This window comes from Acomys russatus, chromosome X (genome assembly GCF_903995435.1).
Source record: "Acomys russatus chromosome X, mAcoRus1.1, whole genome shotgun sequence".
NCBI lineage: Eukaryota > Metazoa > Chordata > Mammalia > Rodentia > Muridae > Acomys > Acomys russatus.
Window position 1 is genome coordinate 87,955,998 of NC_067169.1, and position 21,436 is coordinate 87,977,433.

Here is a 21,436-nt window from a genome sequence, read left to right on the forward strand (position 1 = left end):
TTTCTTTGAAGTTATTAGTTGGTTGAGCTTGTCAAATTCTTGTATATAAGGGTAGAGGCTTATCTCCAACTTTTTAAGCTAACTATTTTAACATTACCAATGAAAAGCTGTTTTTATATGAATTCAAAACACTTCTTTGTATATTTAGGGACAAGTTGATTAAATCAGAATAAGGCCTTGGGAGAATGATTACTGAACAAAAGGAATGTGGGTCCTTGGAAAAGAATACTTCAAACGTGAACTCACCATATGTGAGTTATGCACTCATATTTACTCTTAAAGGTATTTTTATCACATGATATATAACCAACAAGTTTTAAGTAAATGACAAATTAATGTAAGCTCAATTTCTTGCTGAATTTGTTTGTACATTTATTCATGAATTGTTTTCACTTACTCATTGAATCATTCTTTACGGGAAATATTGAGTGGTTGTGTTGTGTCACACTATCTATTTGACACAGATAGTGATTAAGAATAGCATTTTCTATCTAAATGGCAGAGACTGAGATATATGGCCGCTAAGTACTGGATATAAAGAATAGGAAATTTACTTAACAGGAAAACTGGGATTTGATCTGGTTCTTCAATGATAGGAAAATAGGCAGTGGTTGTAAAGGGGACAGAAAAGCATTTTAATAAAAGGAAATTTGATGTATAAAGGCATATTGAAAAACACAAGGTGCTGGAAAGGAAATGAATACACAACAGTATGATGTGGCTTCAGAATATGCTACATGAAGTATGTAGACATTACAGACAAAGCCATGTCAAGTTATGATGTTCCATTGTTACTGAAAATCATTTGTATTTGAGACTTTTCTCAAGCCCAAGTATTCAACAATCTTGCCTGTCCACAAGAGTCATTTAGCAATTATATAAAATTCATATTCTTATGACCTCAAAGTAAAAATTATGTTTAACAATTCTTGAATTAATTTTTTGCAAATAATACATTACATTAAATCCCTATATGTAGGAAGACTACAGTAGACATGTTTAGAAATAATATTTTCTATCAAGTTACTTTCTTTTGTTTTGTTTTTGCTTTTCTAATGTATTGTTCAGCCACAAGATACTTTAAGCAATAAATAAAAAGAAGTGTGCATATTTTTATTTTACTTCATTATTGAAATTACTGATTTAAAATACAGTGTTTACAGCCATGTGTCAGAAATACAATTGGTCGCACTGTGAAGAATATTTCAGATGCGAAAAAGAGCTAATTTAAGAGCCTTTTATAACAGGTCAAGAAGAATATCAGGAGGCCAAACCTCCTAACTGAACAATGGAATGATGATGTAGAACTAGACATAAGCTTTATATAGAAGGAAAATGGATGGAGCTAGTTTTGATTATAAACAAAATAAGAAGCTGAAGTGGTGCTGCACACCTGTAAACTCAGCACTGGGGGAGGAAGAGGTGGACAGATCTCTGAGTTTGAGTCCAACCTGGTCTACAAAGCAAGTCCAGGGATATCCAGGGCTACACAAAGAAATCCTGTCTCAAAGAAAGAAAGGAATAGAAAAGGGAAGGAGATCCTGAGAAGTCTCACAGTATTTACTTTTGGTAATGAGCTACCCACATGTAGAGACATTTTAATCAAGCATGAAAACAAGGCCCAGGACTGTATGAAATAAGGAAAACAATGTGCAAACTGGCTCAGATATGATACATAATGTCAAATATACTAAATCAAATTAAATACATTAATGGAACTATCTGACGTCATTTTAAAAGAGACAAAGAAGTCCAGGAAAGGGTAAGTAACCAAAGGACAGTATCAGTAAAGTGGTGTAAGTTATTTTTAAGTGAATCAAAGAGAAATTATGAAGTTAAATATTACAGTAAGTAAAATGAAAGATACAGTAGAGGGCATCAACAGAAAATGTGTGTTTACAGGAGAAATAATGAATGGATTTCCATGCAGATCACTTGATATTATCCACACCACAGAAAGTAAGATGAGAAAAACTGAAGAGAGCTTCAGAAAAATGAACCTATCAACATGTACCTTATAGAAATAGAGAAAGCATAACAGGAGTAACAAAGTATTTCAAGGTTTCAAATTTCTACAGTTTGGTGGAAAACATTAATGATGCCACCAAGAAATACAATAATTAAAATTGTTTGTATGAATGTATGAATCATGAACATATATCAAACTCACACAGTTACTACAGAAACAAACTTAAAATTGATCATGAATGTAAACATAAATAAGAGAACATCAAAATGTTTTAAAGAAGCTGTATAAGAAAATCTTTATGACTTTGAATTTAAAATGAGTCTTTAATAAGATAGGAGGAGTGTTATACATTATAACATTGTAATAGGCTGTGGTCACATGGTGGGGGAAGAGGGCTGCCTGTCAGAGGACTAGGGGACAGGAATTGGGTAGAATGTCATGATTGTAGGAACATGCTCCAAGACTAGACTCATGTGAGATACTTCTGAGTGCTTGTGAGAAAATTCAGACACACAAACAAAAAGGACCAAGAGTTTGTGACTTCAGTTTCTTTAAAACATGGAATGTGCTTTTGTGCTCCTCCCAGGTGTGGTGGGGGCAGTTTACTTCAGATAAATCATTATAGCTAACTGTTGATATTCAAATAAATGTTTACACACCCCTATGAAAAAATATCATTTTGTGGCGTGTAGCTTGTCCTTGTAATTTTTATATAGCTTGAACTCATGAGAACTATACTCAGGTGATTTTTCTTAACACTCAGTACAAATTCTCTGGAGCTCTGAATAATGTTGGTTATAGCCTGTGACTTTAGTACACTTCATTTATCAGCTCCATTCTCACATGTCCCATCTCCTATAGAGTGGTAAACACATGATGGCTTCTTTAATTATATATATCATATATATGGTATATATATACATATATATATATTGATTCATATATATGACTCATATATATACATATATGTATATATTTATAATGAGTCAAATGATATATGTATGACTTTTACATGAAGAGCTCTCATAACTCAATGCTAGAAAGTAAAAAGAAACAATAAAATAATTTGTAACTACACAGAATCTAACAAGTACATTAAAGGATGTGCAACATAATCAAGGATGAGGTAAACATCAACTGATGTCAAAATATGATGTCACCATTCACTTATCAGAGAGGAATATTCTCTGAAAATACTTAATGCTTGTGAAAATCAACAACTAGAAAACTAATAACTATCTGTTGTGAGTACAATTGGTCATTTTGGAACTTTATAAGAAGCTTGAGTATTTGGCTTTCAAGTGACAAAGCAATACCACCCTAATTATTTCTTGATCTTAGCAAAAAATAGTAACATAATTATTGTATACAAATGTTGGTCAGATTATAAAGAATTTGATACTCATATATTCTAATATTAGGGAAGTAAAAGCACAAAATAATTTTGTAAAATTGAATTACATTTATCAAAATAGCAAAAGAAGTATTATTTCGCCCAATAATCTATTCCTAGGCATTAAACCATAAAATGGAAATATTTTATCACATAAATTTATAAATGAGTCCCTAGTACAACTTTGCATATAGTTTAGCCATGTAGAAAAATGTACACATATCCTATAAGAAATAAACAAAATGGAGAAAGAAATAGTTGTACAACAATGAAAAGTTCAAACTATTGATCTGTAAGGCAGCATGGATGAAAATCAGAGACATTATTCTAAGTGAATAAAGCCAATGTCTAAAGGTTATGTGCTTTCTATGAGACCATTTATGTTACACTGCCAAAAAGGCACTTTTAAATCTGTAGGAACAGAATGCAAACCAATGCATTCAAGTTTTTAGAGTAAAAGTTCTACACCTAAAAAAGCATAGTGTAATGGAAAGTTTTAACTTAATATCTCTTTCTTGTATGTAAATGGTTATAATCATTCCAAACACAGACTTATGTATTAAATTCAGAACAATAGCAATAACAAAATTAGTTATTTTACTATATTAATTGTAAAACTGAAACAGTAAACACAACAGATGCCATAGTGAATAAATATGAATTATTTTCATTGATAGTTAATATAATTTGTTAAGCTAACAATGCTAATAACAATTATATATACTTAAATGCATACAGGGGAAAACCCATTAGGCCTCAACCCTAAAAACAAAACTACAGGCAATGAAGGAATGCTGAAAGTAGGAGAAATAGCCTTCACCAGGGAAAGAGAACACCAAGCGGTTATCCAATACCAAATTGCCAGCACTGAAGACATACATAGAAGTAACATTATAAACTCTGAGCATTTTTTATTTATGAATGTATTTATGAATATACATATACACATTTGCATGTACAACAGTTTTTTAAATTTGTCATAAAATTGAAAGAGAGCATGTAATGATGAATGAGAGAGTTTTGAGGAAAGAATGGGACTGGAGAAATAATGTCATTCTTATCTCAAAAATAAAGTGAAATATGATTTCTTTGAAATCCCAGTATTCATCTATGTAATCTTTTCTTTAAAAAACTTTTATTACATTTGTACGTGTGTGTGTGTGTGTGTGTGTATGTATGTATGTATGTGTGTGTGTGTACAAGTGAATACTTGTAAAAAGATAAGAAGACAAATTCCATAAAGGGATCCAGGAATAAAACTCAAATCATTAGACTTGAGTATTGTTTTGTACCCCTGGAAGGTTTGTATGACTTCACATCTTCCACCACTCTGGTACTTTCTACCTATATGTTAACATTCCCACTCCACATCAAATATTCATTGTTCTTTCCTAATTCGATGAGATTTCTATTGCAATCAACTGAACTCATTATTTGTTGTTTTAAAGTAAAGCAACAAAGTGAAAGTCAGCGCACATAGATTCTGTCAAAGAGGAAATTGTGTATCAAATTTGACTTCAATGAATGTAACTGGATGGTATCTGCAGTTTTAGAGTTAAACAACACTTCCTTCTGTAGGTAGAATGAATGCTACTTTGAGTCAAAGAGATCAACTTCAAAGAGGTGAAACAGAAGGCAACAAGCAGATTCATCCTTGCAAAGTTACTTTCCTCATAGTGTTAAAATGGAAAGCACTTCCTTTTTAAACTGACTTGGGTGGACTGCAAATGGGTGTGTGTGTGTGTGTGTGTGTGTGTGTGTGTGTGTGTGTGTGTGTGTGTGTGTGTGTGTGTGTTCTTTTCTGGAAAGCTTGCTTGTTTCAATATTTGGTTGATTACATGGCACTAAGGATAAGTCATTCTATTTTTTTCTATTTTTGTTGGATCTATTATTCTAGAGCCTAGAGCAAGAGGCTAGTCCAGAAGAATGGGCTCCCATAAACTTAGTCTGACAGCTTTTGTCTTGACACCAGGCCCGCTATGTAACATCAGTTCAGTCACATGTTTTACCTCAATTCTTAGTTTCTATGTACCTATCTTTTGGAATGAATAACTTCACACATCTGCCCTTTATCTAAAACACTGATAATTTTATTTATTTTAGAAAAAGTTAAATTTCCCTTTAAAACTTTCATTTGGAATATTGTTGCAAAACTATGAGTCTAAGAGTTACTTAGAAAAATGTTCTTTGCAAAATCTCACAAATGAAAATCTATACTCAAAAATAGCCAAAGGAAAATAAGAATTGAAGTACTATAAATCTTCTAAAATCTCATAAAACTTTTTGTACAAATTTATATAAAAGTCTCATTTCCTCATCTTGTAAGACTTACTTGTTGGCCCTAACAAATCTTTTTAAGAATCAACCAAGTGAGAAATAACACTATCAGCATCAGTCTGCCCTATGGCTAAGCTATTTGTTAATTTCCTTTACAATAAGTAACAAAAATATCCTCTGTTGTTGGCAAAATGCTTACTCACATGATTTAGAAGTTGAGGCTGGCCCTATCAATCATGCCTGCAAAAAAGGATTTTGGTCTTGAAGCTCTTTTAGATGATTCCCTGAAGATACTGTCCCCAATGTTGATACCATTTTAAGGCAATAAAAATGTTGGTCATTAACAGGAAATTCTGTGCAAAATAAACATACTTTTTATCCGAAAAATAATTATTATAGTTGGGGTTATCACACTTAATGCCAGAATGAGCAGAGACTTGGAGAAGGCCCTTCAAAATTCAAGAGAGTAGGGAAGACATATGTTACAGTAAAACAAATTACACTAGTCTATGGATATCATATATATGGGAAGAAAACACTTTTGAGATATATAAAATAATGAAAGTGGTAAATACTATTTCTTGATATATAAAAGGATAAAGATGATAGTTAATATATATTGAGTACTTGCTGTGTACCAAGCACATTTCTACCTATGTCAAAAATATTTTTCCATTTAGTAGACAAAATTCTGGGTGAATTAAAAACATTATATGTACAAATCAAAAATATAATTTAAGAATCTGAAGTACAGATATTTATTTGTTTGAAGTCATATTGTATGTAGCAAAATAAGACTGAACCAACTGTTTCTAAAACTTGCTTGAATAGCATATTTTATTGCATTTTATAAGCATTTTCCATGCACACATGGTTAACAGTTCAAATGCTGTTCTCTAACCTACATTTATACATACATGCACACACACACACACACATGCACAAACACACATTACATACACAAGGATAAACAAGGGGAAATTTTCACAGTGTCTTAATATAAACTACATAGGAAAAATGGTGTACTGTGGTGGAACAAAATGAGAATGTTTCAGTGGGGGAGAAATGTGAGTGGCAGAAGAAATTATTAAAGAGATTGAACTAATCATTCCACAAAATTCAGTATCACAGTTTAATAAAACTGTGCTTTTATCTTTATGGTCATTAAAAAACTGATGGATGTTTGAAGCAAGGAAGTCATCTAACCAATTTGTATTTTACAGTGATGACTATATTGTTTGCAGAAAAAAATAATAGGGACCAATGTCAAATGAATAAAGCTGTTGAAATATGCTATAAGAGGCCACAGTGGCTGTTAGTAAGACAGGCAATAAGAATGAAGAAAGATGTGCTTGGATGAAAATATATAAAAGAGAAAAGAGACAGTATCAGCCCATTATGGGAACATTTGACATAATCCAGTTTTGTTTGGCTGCCATTAAGTTTTAAAAGGAGGACTATATGTTAAGGATGAAGTGGGTGTAGGAGTGTCCCTGTGTTGTGAGTCAAGTAGCAAGGTGAAGAGATTATTTCATGACATTATGTCTCAGCCCTATGAGATAAGCAGGTCTATATATAGGTCTGGATCTCAGGAGAGAATTCTGCTACAGATACAACTTTCAGAATCATCAGAATATACATGAGCAGGGTCAAGCTATCTCAGGAAGAATGAAGAGAGGCTACTGTCAGAATCTTTATATCTAAGACAGTATTTGCTAAACGTTACAGAAAGTACTTATAATCAATCTAACATTTGAAATTTTCAGATTTTTACACTTAGAGATTCTAATTTAGTCTTTCTGTGCCAGAACACAGATCTTCATTTTTATTTTACATTTTAATGTGTCTACAGTTATGTGACATAGTAATGTAATATACATATACAATGTGTAATTAAATTGGGATAGTAAGCCCCCTTTTTGTTTATGTGTGTGAGTGTTATGTGGTTGTGTGTGTCTGTGTGGGTCTGCGTGTCCTCATATGTCAGTGAGGGGGGCACACATGACATGGTGCAAGTGTAGAGGTGAGAAAATGATATAAAAAAATCTCAAGTATTTGACCTCACCTCTTATCTTGCTTGAGGTAGGGTCTCTTTTTTGCCACTCTATATACCAGGTTGGCTGGCCTATGAGCTTCTGGGAATTATTCTGTCTCTACTTCCCAATACTCCCAAGTATACGAGTGCTTAGATTTTAGATTGAAGCCAGTGTTCCCAGAATTGCATGAGTTCTTGGGATTCAAAGACATTCTTTTTTTTTTTTTAATTCTTTTTTTTTATTAATTTATTCTTGTTACATCTCAATGTTTATCCCATTACTTGTATCCTCCCATTCCTCACCCCCCATTTTCCCATTATTCCCCTCCCCTATGACTGTTCCTGAGGGGGATTACGTCCCCCTATATATTCTCATAGGGTATCAAGTCTCTTCTTGGCTACTTGCTGTCCTTCCTCTGAGTGCCACCAGGTCTCCCCCTCCAGGGGACATGGTCAAATGTGAGGCACCAGAGTACGTGAGAAAGTCGTATCACACTCTCCACTCAACTGTGGAGAATATTCTGACCATTGGCTAGATCTGGGAAGGGGTTTAAAGTTTACCTCCTGTATTGCCCTTGGCTGGTGCCTTAGTTTGAGCGGGACCCCTGGGCCCAAATCTGCCTGCTCCCATGACACTCACAGAGCCATCCTCCAAGCACAAAGCTCAATGTCTGTTAGTACAGTGCTGCTATTGCAAGATGCTATGGACTTTTAAAACAAAAGGTTCCATGAAAGGCTCTTTGGTCCTTGGGGTAATATCCTTGAGAAGAAATTTATAAGATAGTGATAACTTCTTTTAATTTTTTTGCTCCCATGCCATGAAATAAGGAGTGTACTCTATTATACATTCCCTATAATTGCCCTACTGCCCTTGACACTGAAACCCAAAATGAGAAGTCAATTTGATCTTGGAATGCAACCTCTAAACTATGAACCCAAATAAGCAGTTTCTATTTAGAAGTTTCTTATCTCACGTATTTCATAATAGGATAGAAAACAAGCCAACACAACACATAAAGAGATAGTCATTGAAAAGTGTAAGAAATACTTGGATTATATTCATATTTTCTATGCCCATTGCTTGAAAAGTGATGGAAATTTATTATAAATGACTTGCATTTAGAATTGCAGTGAACACTTTAAATGAAAAAGCAATTCATATTGATATTGTGAAATTAATTCCTGTGATCACTCTTTGATATTTCATAATTTAATTTGTCCGGGCAAATATACTGAAGATGAGTCTGTCTGAATTTAAATTATAATTTTCTTACTGTGACATTGCAAAAGCAATAAAGCAACTCCCTCTTTCACTGATAACAGTACGTTATAGAATTCAAGGTAAAATAGAATTTAGATACTTGCCTTACAAGAACATTTTTTTTAAAGAAATGAACCTGGTTGGCCACTGTATTTTCCTTTTTGAATACACCTACATTGAACACATTGGTCAGATCAACATTAATCTCAGTTAATTGAGCCCCCTGAACTATAAAAACAAGCAATGCAGAGAAACATTCAGATAAGATCTTAACATACAGTAAGGTTCTCTGTGACATGCATTGAATTCTGAACCATGGAAATGAGGAGAGTTCAAGAATATTGAGCTGATCTGTTGCAAATAAGATGACTTCTCAAGGCGCAGACGGCTAAGCAAAATGGACTCGGTCATAAATCTTGGGTGTTTGCTTAGTTATTGTGTGGGATTCTTCATGTAACGTCAAATACTTTGGCCAGACTTCTGCTTAAGATACCAAATTTCCCGTGGCTTCACTGAAGCCCTGCTCCCTCCCTACGGCTTGTTCCCACAGCACTTTCTCCATCCTGTGTCTTCACTCAGTTCCTTTCACAGCAGCTGCTACCCATGTGGTGCAAATGCCTGGGGGTGTGGGCTGACTGCCTTAGCCACCTTGGAGTCCTGCAAGTGTTTGCCAAGATGGATTCTCAGTGACCACATAGTGATATGGATGCTAGGCTCAGTGATGAGTGGTTTGGCCTCCAGAAATACAGCATTGATGTAAAAAAGAAAAAAGAAAATGTGCTGGAATTCTCAAAGAAGCACCCCTTGACCATTGCACCATCCTCCGATAAGGTTATGGCCAAACGGAGAGTTAGAATGCTGACACACATTCTTGTCAGATTTGCTTGGAAGCCTTTGCTTAGCATTGATGGGGAAACAGAATAAAGATAAAAGGGTCATTTCTTGTTCCATTTATTATGCAAAAGTCTATGCATGCCCCGATAGCATCCAACCTGGGCACAAGTGCCTCTCAGCTGGTTCAGGGCACAAACTGCTTACATTCACTATGTGGTCACTTACAAGAATATTTTAATGTTAATAAACACTGAATTAACTAAAAATATTTTGTTATTATTTCTAGTAAACTAACAATTTACTATATAATAACAAGACATTGAGATATTACTGTTTTCATTTACTGCATTATCACTGGACAGTCTTGGAAAAGATGAGGAGCAAGACCATTTAACTGCAGCTTAAACACAGTAACTTACTGTTTTTTGTTTGTTTGCTTCTTTTTTGCACCAGAAGTTCCAAATATACAACAAAAAAGCAGGAAGGGTAACAAATAGGCCAAAAATTCAAGTCTATTTTGTTTATACATTGTAGAATATAGGTAGATTTAAGAGTGAATAGTAGTTATGTCTTTAATGTATTCATTTACTAAATTTTTATATTTGCCATGAGAAACATTTCTCCTGTTTCACAAACACGTAAAACTAATCTATCTTACCCCTTCCTGGATTCAGTTTAAAATTATAATTAGTGACTAATAGTAGTTTATGCTGAGGACTTTTGAAATGATGTTTACAAAAAGCACTATTTTAAAATAAGAAAGCAGATGATTATAAAGATATTATGTTCAAATGGTTTGCTGGAAATGACTTGCCACATCAGTAATATAGTCACTCACTGTACTATGTGGAGCATATGTTACATAATAAAAATTAACATTCAGAGAAAAATCTACAAGGAGAAACTGCGAGAGTATACATTTAAAAAATTTATTACATGTCACTTCTTTTATATATGCCTTTCTTTTTAAAAAAACAAATTTAAGAATGGTTGGCAAATGGGTGAAACTAGAAACGATCATTCTGAGTGAATTAACTCAGACCCAGAAAGATACATATGGTATATATCCATTTATAATTGGATACTAACTGAACATGGATGTCCTCTAAGAGTCTTCATTCAGCAGAGGATTGAGTTAGATGCTAGGACTTCTATTATGATTCTAGGTGAGAGAGGTATGGGAAAGTGGGGAAATATAAGGACCCAGAAGGTCATGGAACCCTACAAGAAGACCATCAAGGCTGACAGATCTGGACCCAGGGGGAATCCACACAAACTACTGTACAAACCAAGGACAGTGCATGCAGTAAACCTAGACCCCCCTATCCAGATCTAACTAATGGACAGCGCATTCTCTAGAGTTGTGTGGAGAGCAGGGACTGACTGTGACATGAACTCTGGTGCCCCCTATTTGACCACTTCCCCTTGGTGGGGAGGCCTGATGGCACACAGAGAAAGAATAAGCTGGCTACCTGGATGAGATCTGATAGGCTGTGATCATATGGTGGGGGAGGAGGTCCCCTTCTGTCACAGGTGTAGGGGAGGAGAATATGTTGAAAGAGGGAGGGAGGGGGGAAAGGAAAGATACAAGTGTGAGGATAACAATCCAGATGTAATCTGAATAAATTATTTTTTAAAAAAGAATGCTTAAAACAAAAGTTGGTATTTGAACAAACTAACATGTATGTGGTTGTGTTGTCTCAGTGAAAATGAAGTGGCCAAGTGACTTAGCTAATCACTTTATTCCAATTAACTTATTACAAAGAATAAATGAACACAGGAGTAGGCATCTGTTTGACAGAACAAACTGGAACTGGGTTACAAAGGTTTTCCTATTTTCCCAGAGAAATCTTCCTTTTGTTCAATCTAGCAGTGCCTTTTGGTTTGGGGATTACTGTTGTTTTACAGAACTAAGAAAAGGAAACAAAACAGTCATTCAGAAAGATAAATAGACATGTAACCAAAGAAACTCTAAAAGTTTTCTTTGAGGCTTGGAGTCACTTGGAGAGCAACACTAATAGGAGAGGTGCTAGAGAAAATTGTGTATTCTCAGTAACAAAACCCACTCTACAAAGCATAAGGCACATGGGTGTTGACAGGTGTGAAACACACATGCAAACCACTAACAGTACTTAGAAAACAGCATGTAAATGAACACAAATATTTAAACAAAGCTTTTCATTAGAGGTAAACAAATGAACATAAGAAGAGTGCAAAGATCATAGGGACGTCTGTTATGAGATATTTTCTTAGAGGAAAAAAGAGGATATGAAAGAACAAAGGGGATGAGTCTGTGAGAAATTGTAGAGAAGTAAATATGAGCAAACCATGTATGAAATTCTCTAGAACAAAATATGCTTAGAGAATATATATACACTATTATATATATAAATATACATAAATACACAGTCCATGGTGTCTATTCTCTCCCACCATGTGACCTGACAAAAGGCAATACAAGGGAGAGTTTATTTGGCTCACATTTCAAGAGTATATAGTTCAGTGTGGCAGGAACTAGATAGTAATAGAAAGGGGAAGGAATTCCTATGCTTCTGTGGCTTTTGCCTTCTTCAGTTATTGAGTCTGTGACCCCAGCCCTGTATATAATGTCATTCACATTCAAGGTGAGTCATTCCTTCACAAGTCAGACCTCTCTAGAAAGTTCTTTATAGATCTAACAACAGATGTGTTTCCTGTGTGATTCTAAATGTACTCAAGCTAACAATGAATGATAACAGTCACAGGCATGGATATACTTTTCTTGTGGTAAATTTTGGGATCTTATGATATCTTTACATATCAAGAAATCACGAAGTGTTTCTCAGAAGGGCTGAACTGTATATTTTGCATTATAAAATGCAACTAATGAGAGCAGATTGTAAATACGGAGCCACCAAGCACGGAATGGTTTCTCTCCCAGCTACTCCAATTTGCAAGTATTGTTGGAAAGCAGCCAGAGGAAGTTTACTTATTTCCAAAAACAGTCATCAGTTCCTAGTTTGTTTATCTCTTATGAGAGCTAAAAGCATATGCAGAACATACAACAAAACTGAAGCAATAATAAAATATCCACCAAAAAGAGAGAGAGAGAGAGAGAGAGAGAGAGAGAGAGAGAGAGAGAGAGAGAGAGAGAGAGAGAGAGAGAGAGAAGCCAGAAACTGGACACATTGATATAAGAACACTCAAAAATTTTAAGGTGGAGCTAACATCAACCTTTTAAAAATTTATTTCACAAAATGAAAAGTGAAAAAGTATTACCAAACTTATTCTTCAAAGCCAGCATCATCCTAGTACCACGATACAGGGTAAGAATGCAATATAAAAAGACAATTTAAAAATCTGAAATGCCGGACTGGAGAGATGGATCAGAAGTTAAGAGCACTGTCTGATCTTCTGAAGGTTCTGAGTTCAATTCCCAGCAACCACATTGGGGCTCACAACCATCTATATTGAGATCTGGTGCCCTCTTCTTGATTGTAGGCAGACATGCAGACAGAACACTGTATATTTGATAAATAAATAAATTTGAAATGCATAAATTACCAAAGAAAATATTGGTAAAACACTTCAAGATATAATTTAGATGAAAATTTTCTAAATGAAGTTTCTGATAACACAATAAATAATGCTATTTATTTATTTCTAATAATAATAATAATTATTATATGGAATTAACAGCCTTCTGTACAACAAAATAAATTTCCAAAAGAATTAAGAGACATATATCAGACAGGAATAAGTATCTAGAGTGTATAAAGAACTTCAATAATTAAACACACAGAAATGATTCTTCTGATCAATATATGTGCTAATAAATTGAATCAACAATTCTCAAAAGATAAATATAAATTAATACAAGATAAAGATAAATATAATTTAATGTAATCCTAGCACTCAAGGAGGCAGAGACAGGCAGATCTCTGTGATTTATAGGCGAACCTGGTCTAAAAAACGAGCTCAAGACAGCCAGGGCTAAAACAGAAACACTGTCTTGTAAACCAAAAAGAAAGGAAAGAAGGAAGGAAGGAAGGAAGGAAGAAAGGAAGGGAAGGAGAAAGGGAAGGAGGGAGGGAGGGAGAGAGAGAGAGAGAGAGAGAGAGAGATTTGATGAGATGAGAGATGAGAGAAAGGGTACAGTTTTCAATTTATTTTTGAACAGGGTTTCCTGTGTAGCCTTAGCTGTCCTGGACACTCTTTGTAGACCAGGATAAGGTTTCAACATCTTTAAGTATCAGAGAAAGGAAAACTAAAAGTACTTCAAGATTCAGTTTTACTCTAGTCAAAATCTCTACCTTTAATAAAATAAATGATGACAATATGTTGATGAAGGTGTAGAAAAAAAAGGAAAACCTTTCTTAACACTGGCGGGACTATAAATTATCAAAAACCATGTAATTTAGTGTGAAGTTTCATAATAAAAATAAAATCATCGTAGCACCCATCTGTACCAAAAGAACAATTAAATTTGTAGGCATTAATTTTCTAGCATTAGAATTGGTCAATCCCCAAATAAATATCTGAGGTAGAATATAAAGCTATAATCTAGACAGCAACAAATTCACTTGCAATTTTATAGAAAAATATAGCAAGAAAAAGAAATACAGGAAGAAAAAGGAAAAGACATCAAAGCAGTTATCATACGGTAGTCTTTCTGTCCTTGATCTAAGATGTGTATTTCATTCACCATTACTGGCCACCAAATTGTATGGCCTGGGGCCAGAGACAAGCTCATCATGTGCTAGCATGTCAGAAGAATCCTGATGTAGGGAAAGGTGATGCCAGTTAAAACAGTAAGAACATTCCTATGCATATATACTTTTCAAAATACACATAGGGTTTATTGTTCAACTAGTTCTGGGTATAGAAAAACAGAAAGAGCGTGAGGAATTTCCTTATAGCTCAACTCTTCTGTCCCTTTCCCAGTATTAACACCGTGTACTAGGATGTTCCATTTGTAGGAAATGATGAAACATAACTGACTGCCCATTCTTACAGGGTATGGAGGTTTAAATTTACTGTTGTCAAATCAAACTTAGAATATGTATTTCTCACTCGGATGTTTCCAGTATAACAAAATGATACCCTGTAGCTATTAAACTGTGATTCCCACTCTCTAGCTTTCTACATTCTGCCTGTAAATATCTGACTACACTAAGCACTGAAACAAGTGGATTATTTTCAGTGTGACTATATAACCTGGAGAAACCAGGAGAGTAATAAAGGAATAGTGAGGGGCAACAGGCCAATAGAATAGCAAGACACAAGGGATTTGAAGGGATAAAAGGGGGAGGAGGATATTAACACAGAAGAAGGAAAGAGAAGGTAAAGTAACAATAAGGCAGTCTGAATATGTCACAAGGAATTATATTACTTATTACTAATTATATACAATACATATAAGTCTGTACTACATAGATCATTTAAATGAAATTTCCTCACCTAGGCTGATAGTGCTCTCCTTAAAAGCAATAAACTATCGAACAAAACCCCAAAACCAGGCTTTTCCTAATCCTTTGAGATGTTATCTCTTATAAATGTCAGTAAAGCTCTACTCATAAAGATATGGTAATATGAAAGGGGGGACTCTCAATAGATCTCAACCGTAGACACTAAGGGATGCTGAGGGTGGGAGAAAAAGTATCCAACAGGAAAGAGTACACATCAATTAATTGATTATCAAATAGGCTTATCAAAGCCTATGGGGTCTCATCTGGGTAGTCTGCATCCCCTTCTTCTGTGTTACCTAGCACAGGGCCTCTCTGCTAAGGGGCAGTGATCAAATAGCAGGCCCCAGAGATCTTGTCAGAAGCAGTCCCAACACTCCACTCCTTCCCCATATGGATAATGAGCTGTCCATTGGCTACCCCTGAACAGGGGTTGCTCCTTTGCTTGCATTGTCCTTGGTTGGTGCATTGGTTTGTGCAGGGCCCCCTGGGTCCAGACCTGTCAGCCTAGGCCCTAAGTTCAGCAATTAATAAATGGGACCTCGTGAAACTGAAAAGCTTCTGTAAGAGCCTACACACTGAGAAATGATCTTCATCAATCCTACATCTGACAAAGGGCTAGTATCCAGAATACATAAAGAACTCCAGAAATTAAACAAATAATCCAATTAAAAAATTGAGTACAGAGCTAAGCAGAGAATTCTCAACAGAGGAGTATCAAATGGCTGATAAACACTTAAAGAAATACTCAACATTCTTTTTTTAAATTTTTTATTAATTTATTCTTGTTACATCTCAATGGTTATCCCATCCCTTGTATCCTCCCATTCTTCCCTCCCTCTCAGTTTCCCCTTACTCCCCTCCCCTATGACTGTTCCTGAGGGGGATTTCCTTCCCCTGTATATGCTCATAGGGTATCAAGTCTCTTCTTGGTAACCAGCTATTCTTCCTCTGAGACCATACTCAACATTCTTAATCATCAGGGAAATGCAAACCAAAATGACCCTGAGATTCTATCTTACATGTATCCATATGGCTAAGATCAAAAACTCAAGTGAGAGTACATGCTGGCGAGGATGCAGAGACAGGGGAACACTCCTCCATTGCTGATGGGAGTGTAAACTTGTACAAATACTTTAGAAATCAATATTGTGCTTTCTCAGACAATTGGCAATAGTGCCACCTGAGGAACCAGCTGTATCACTCCCTGGGCATATATCTGAAAGATCCTCCATCATACAAAGACACTTGCTCAATTATGTTCGTAGCATCTTTATTCGTAATAGTCAGAATCTGGGAACAACCTAGATGTCCCTGAACTAAAGAGTTGAAAAACAAACTCTGGTACATTTGCGCAATGGAATACTATCAGCTATCAAAAACAAAGAAATCTTGAAATATGCAGGCAAGTGGACGGAACTAGAAATGATCTTCGTAAGCGAGGTAACCCAGACCCAGATACACATGGTATATACTCACTTATAGGTGGATATTAGCCCAACAGAGATGTTCTCTGAGAGATTCCACCTAGTGGGGGATAGGAACAGATACTGGGACATGCAGCCAGAGTCTGGGTGATCAGCTGTGAACTGTATGGAAGAGTTGGGGGGAAGGAAAGACGTGGCAGCAAGAGTTGTTAATAGCTCCACAAGGAGATTTCCAAGGCTGGCATATCTGTACTCAGTAGGGCCTGCGTAAACTGAGGCATGAATCAAGAACATTGCAGGCAGAGGACCTTGACCCCTGATCAGATGTAGCCAATGGACAGCTCATTCTCCACATGGTGGGTAGGTGCACAGAGCACTTCCTCTGAGAAGAAGTCGGGTGCCTTCAACTTTATCACTGTCCCTTAGGGGAGGGGTCCTTTCAAACACAGAGGAAGGGGGTGCAAGCTATCCAGATGAGACCCGATTGGCTATGATCAGACAATGGGGGAAGAGGACCCCACCTGCCAAAGGTCATGGGGAGGGGAACAAAATGGAAAAGGGAGGGAGGGTGAGAACTGTAAGATAAGAGCAGGGGGTAGGGGGGGCCTGTTACAACCATGATGCAATGTGAATACATTATAGTAATAATAAAGATTTTTTTAAAAGGCAATTGTTGTGATGGTCTCAGAACCAGGCATGATCCTGCACATCTCTGTAATCCCAGCACCCAGGAGGTAGAAGCAGGAAAGTCAGGAGCTCAAAGACAGGCAGAGCTGTATCACAGAATCCTGCCTTGCACAACCAAAGAAAGAAGACAGTGGTCTCAAGCAGGAGTGGTGGTGCACTTGTATTATCCCAGAAATCACATGGCTGAGGCTGGGCGATTGCTTCAGCTCAGGAACTGAGATTAGCCTGGAAAACACAGTAAGACCCTCAGGATGTTCTCTGTCTCTCCCTCCCCCTCCCTCTCCCCTTCCCCCATTCCTTCCCTCCCTCTTTCCCTCACTCCTTCCCTCACTCCCTCCCTTCCTCCCCTCTCTGCTTCTGATTTGGGGGTAAGCAGAGTGTGGCATGGAGTTCTAGCATGGCTTTTCAGAATTTGTTTCAAATAACTGAGAATAACAACTTTATATATATTTAAGACCTTTATTAACAAGTGATAGCAGTGCATTGACTTTTTAAAAGTAAACTTGTAAAATGTATTACAAATTAAAGTCCTTAAAAATCTGAACTTGACAGGATATTTAACAATTTAAACACCACTAAAGTTGTATTGAGAAAAAACAGGTCTTTAAAAAAGAGTGTGCTTGTCATTACAAAACCGGGACATCGTTATGAGAAATAATAACCCGATGCAGATAGTTGTAGAGGTCAACTCGCAAAAGCAGGCATGTTTAAGGTCTTAAGCTCTAATCATTGTTTTTTTTTTTTTTTTTTTTTTTTTTTTTTTTTAATGGCTAGAAAATCATTTTCACTTTTCATTGTTGGATGACCAAACCGGATGATTAGCCTCCATTTAGTCAGCCCCGCCCTGCTCAGCCTGGGGAGCCTGCGGATTGTCAGCTGGTGGATCTGCTGCCTTTGTCTCTTTGCCATCTTGTGGTTTACGGATCGGGTGGCTGCATCTGTAAGTGAAGTTGCGGCCACGCCGACCTTGAGGTGGCTGCTGACCTTCGGTCTCAGAGGATCCTTGATGTTCCTTGTCCTCTTCCTTGTGGTCCTCGCTAGGCTGTCTTTGGCGAGGAGGGCCCCTGCAGAATCGTGGTCTGAAGGCCTGATACATACTTGGTCTCACTGGTCTGCCTTGCTCTCGTCGTGTACTCTGGTTGTAAGCACCCTCCATCGCTTTTCCTTGTACAGGCCGGCTAGAATACTGTCGTTGACGCATATAGCGTCTCCGCATGGAGAAAAGTGGGAACTCTTGCTCAGGAAATGGCCAGCGCTGTGGAGCCTGGTCTTCAGTAGAGCTTTCCGCTCCCTCACGCTTTTCCTCACTTTGGCTGTTCTGGTAGTTTTGATGGCGATGGCGTGGAGGACCCCTCTGATCTGCACAGCGTGTGTTCCGGTCTGCCACATATTTACTGCCTTGAACAGCGATTCCTCCAGGGCCTGTAACATTTGCTGCCTCCGCGCCCCTGTCTCCTTCAACAATATCAAACTCCACAGTCTCTCCATCTCCTACACCGTGAAAGGGCTTCCTGGGGTGGTTCTTCTTTATGGCCCTATGGTGCACAAATAGGTCTTCCCCGGTGTCATTCCTTGTGATGAAACCGTATCCGTTCTTTAGATTGAACCATTTTACTGTTCCCAAAACCTTGGTCTGGATGACCTTCTTCTTGTCCTGGAGGGCGGGCGCCTCTGATGTGGCATCCCCTGTGCCTCCACTGTCTGTGCCGCTCCCCTTGGAGCTGGGCTTGGTGGCTGCTGCACTGAGGGCGGCAGTGGGGGTAGAGGGCAGAGTCTTGGTCTTGGCCTTTCTGCCCATGGTTCAGGTGATGGTGACTGCGGCCTGCGGTAAAGGCCAAAGCTCCTCCAGGGTCTGATGTTGACTAGGCCAACAGGGCCATGGGGCCCTCAGGACTCTCTGTGGCTCGCTCTTGCTTTCCACTACCAATTGAACTAACTCGAGAATGGCAACTTGATGTTGCAACTCCGACTCTCACAGACGGAAATGAAGGTAAGTTGAGAAGAGACATCCACCAGTCTACAGACATAGACATAAAGCTCCTGGATACAGAGCAAAGTTCTAAATAGAATTCAGATGAAGTTCTAGAATCATTTCCATTCATGTCATAAACAAGGTGAGGGTGCCTGCTGTCCTTGCTATGAATACTATTAGGGGTCTCTTTTGCCAGGCCGTGGTGGTACACACCTTTAATTCCACCACTTGGGAGACAGAGGCAGACAGATCTCTGTGAGTCTCTTGAGGCCAGCCTGGTCCAAAGAGTCAACCCAGGACAGCCAAAGATACACAGAGATAGCCTGTCTGGAAAAACAGAAACACACAAACAAATAAAAAAAACTATTATGGAAGTTATACCTTAGTTAATAAATTAGGGGAAGTGAGTGATGCAGATGCTTAAAAAAACTCATAAACTCCTTATTGCCCCAATTATGTTCTTTGATAGGAGGATAAAGAAGGACAGGGATCTTTTAAAATTATGATAAATGATGATCTGTCAGAAAAACAGTCATAGGGGAGGGGAATAATGGGAAAATGGGGGGGGGAATGGGAGGATACAAGGGATGGGATAAACTTTGAAATGTAACAAGAATAAATTAATTAAAAAAAAAGATAAAAAATTTAAAAAATTTTAAAAAAAGAAAAATCATGGAGGAAGCATACTTAATTGCTCACTCATGAAATTCAGAACTGGACATGGATTCCCTTGGTTACATCATTGTTAGACAAGCTTAGTGAGCACTAGGCTATGGAAACATCCTACCCTTGGTTACCATTTGATTGAAAATAGTAGCTGGTAGAGTGACAGGAGGAAAACAAAACCCTAAATCCTTTGTAAGGAAGAAACAATACCATCATGTACCACTTGTAGAAAACATGGTTGTGCATATAAGATATCTAAGATAATTAGAGAATAAAGATTTGCATAGACAAATAAATTAGGTTCTGCTTTTACAGAGGACCTGGGTTCAATTCTCAGCACCTACATGGCAGCTCACAACTGTCTGTAACTCTATAATCTGTCATTCTCACACAGACATACATGCAAGTAAAGAATCACACACATAAATAAAAATAAATAAATTTTTAACAAAGCCTGGAACAGGGTATGGTGGTACATATCTTTAATCCCAGCACTTGGGAGGCAAACAAGCAGATCTCTAATAAGTTCAAGGCCAGCCTGGTCTGCCAAATGAGTCCAGAACAGCCAGGGCTAGTATATAGAGAAACCTTGTTTAGAAAAAGCAAATATGAATAAATAAATATTAAAAAGCTCAGATTTTAATAAGAATGGGGATGATTTGTGTGTGTGTGTGTGTGTGTGTGTGTGTGTGTGTGAAAGAGAGAGAGACAGAGAGAGAGACAGAGAAAGAGAGAGTTTAGAGCCTAGTAGATTTATGAAGTAGATGCTTACTCAATAAATATCAATTAAATGAATGAATGAATGAAACATTTATTCATTTTTTAACCAATGCTAGTGTTACAGTACCCTCTCCCTCCCTGTGGTACACACTGTGATGTGCTCCTCTGCTCTCCACATTCAAGGCCTCTGCCTACAACAGACAGATGCTGAGCTATTTGTATGGTTGAGAAAGAAGCAGCAGATGGAGAGTAGAGTTTAAAGGTTCCCAGCATGTAGGTGTACTAAAACCTGAGTCGATGGCAATACTAACTGCCTTGATTTGATCATTACATATCTGATTATATATATCGAAGCACAGTAATCCTCCATGAGTAAGTGTAACTATCATATGACAAACAACACATTTCAAATAATAAATGGAAGAATGATTCAGGCCTCCCAATCCTGCCCCCCAGAGAGCTCATGGTCTCTCCAGGAAGAGGAGATGGAAGTTGTGGGTCTGATGTTCTGATACCTTGGGCATTAACAGCCATCGTCACATGACTTGCATGGCCCTTGTGCACTCCTGCATCCCTGTGAGACTCTCATAACTCCTTGGTTTCCAGGATTTGAGAAGAGCAGCTGAATAGGCCTGTTTTGTAATAGGAGTGGTTTTACTCCTATTTAAGAGAGAGAGAAACAGAGACAGAAACAGAGATGCAGAGAAAGACAGAGAGTCAGAGAAAAGGGGTGGGATCTCAAGAAGTATAG

At 37.1% G+C, this 21,436-nt stretch overlaps 1 protein-coding gene across 1 annotated transcript; it reads right to left on the bottom strand.

The window, feature by feature from the left end:
• Positions 1–18,156: 18,156 nt before the first annotated feature.
• Positions 18,157–19,125, bottom strand: LOC127184967 (Y-box-binding protein 1-like). Its single transcript, XM_051141448.1, has one exon. It carries the CDS (start codon positions 19,123–19,125, stop codon positions 18,157–18,159), a length of 969 nt encoding a protein of 322 aa, XP_050997405.1.
• Positions 19,126–21,436: the final 2,311 nt, after the last annotated feature.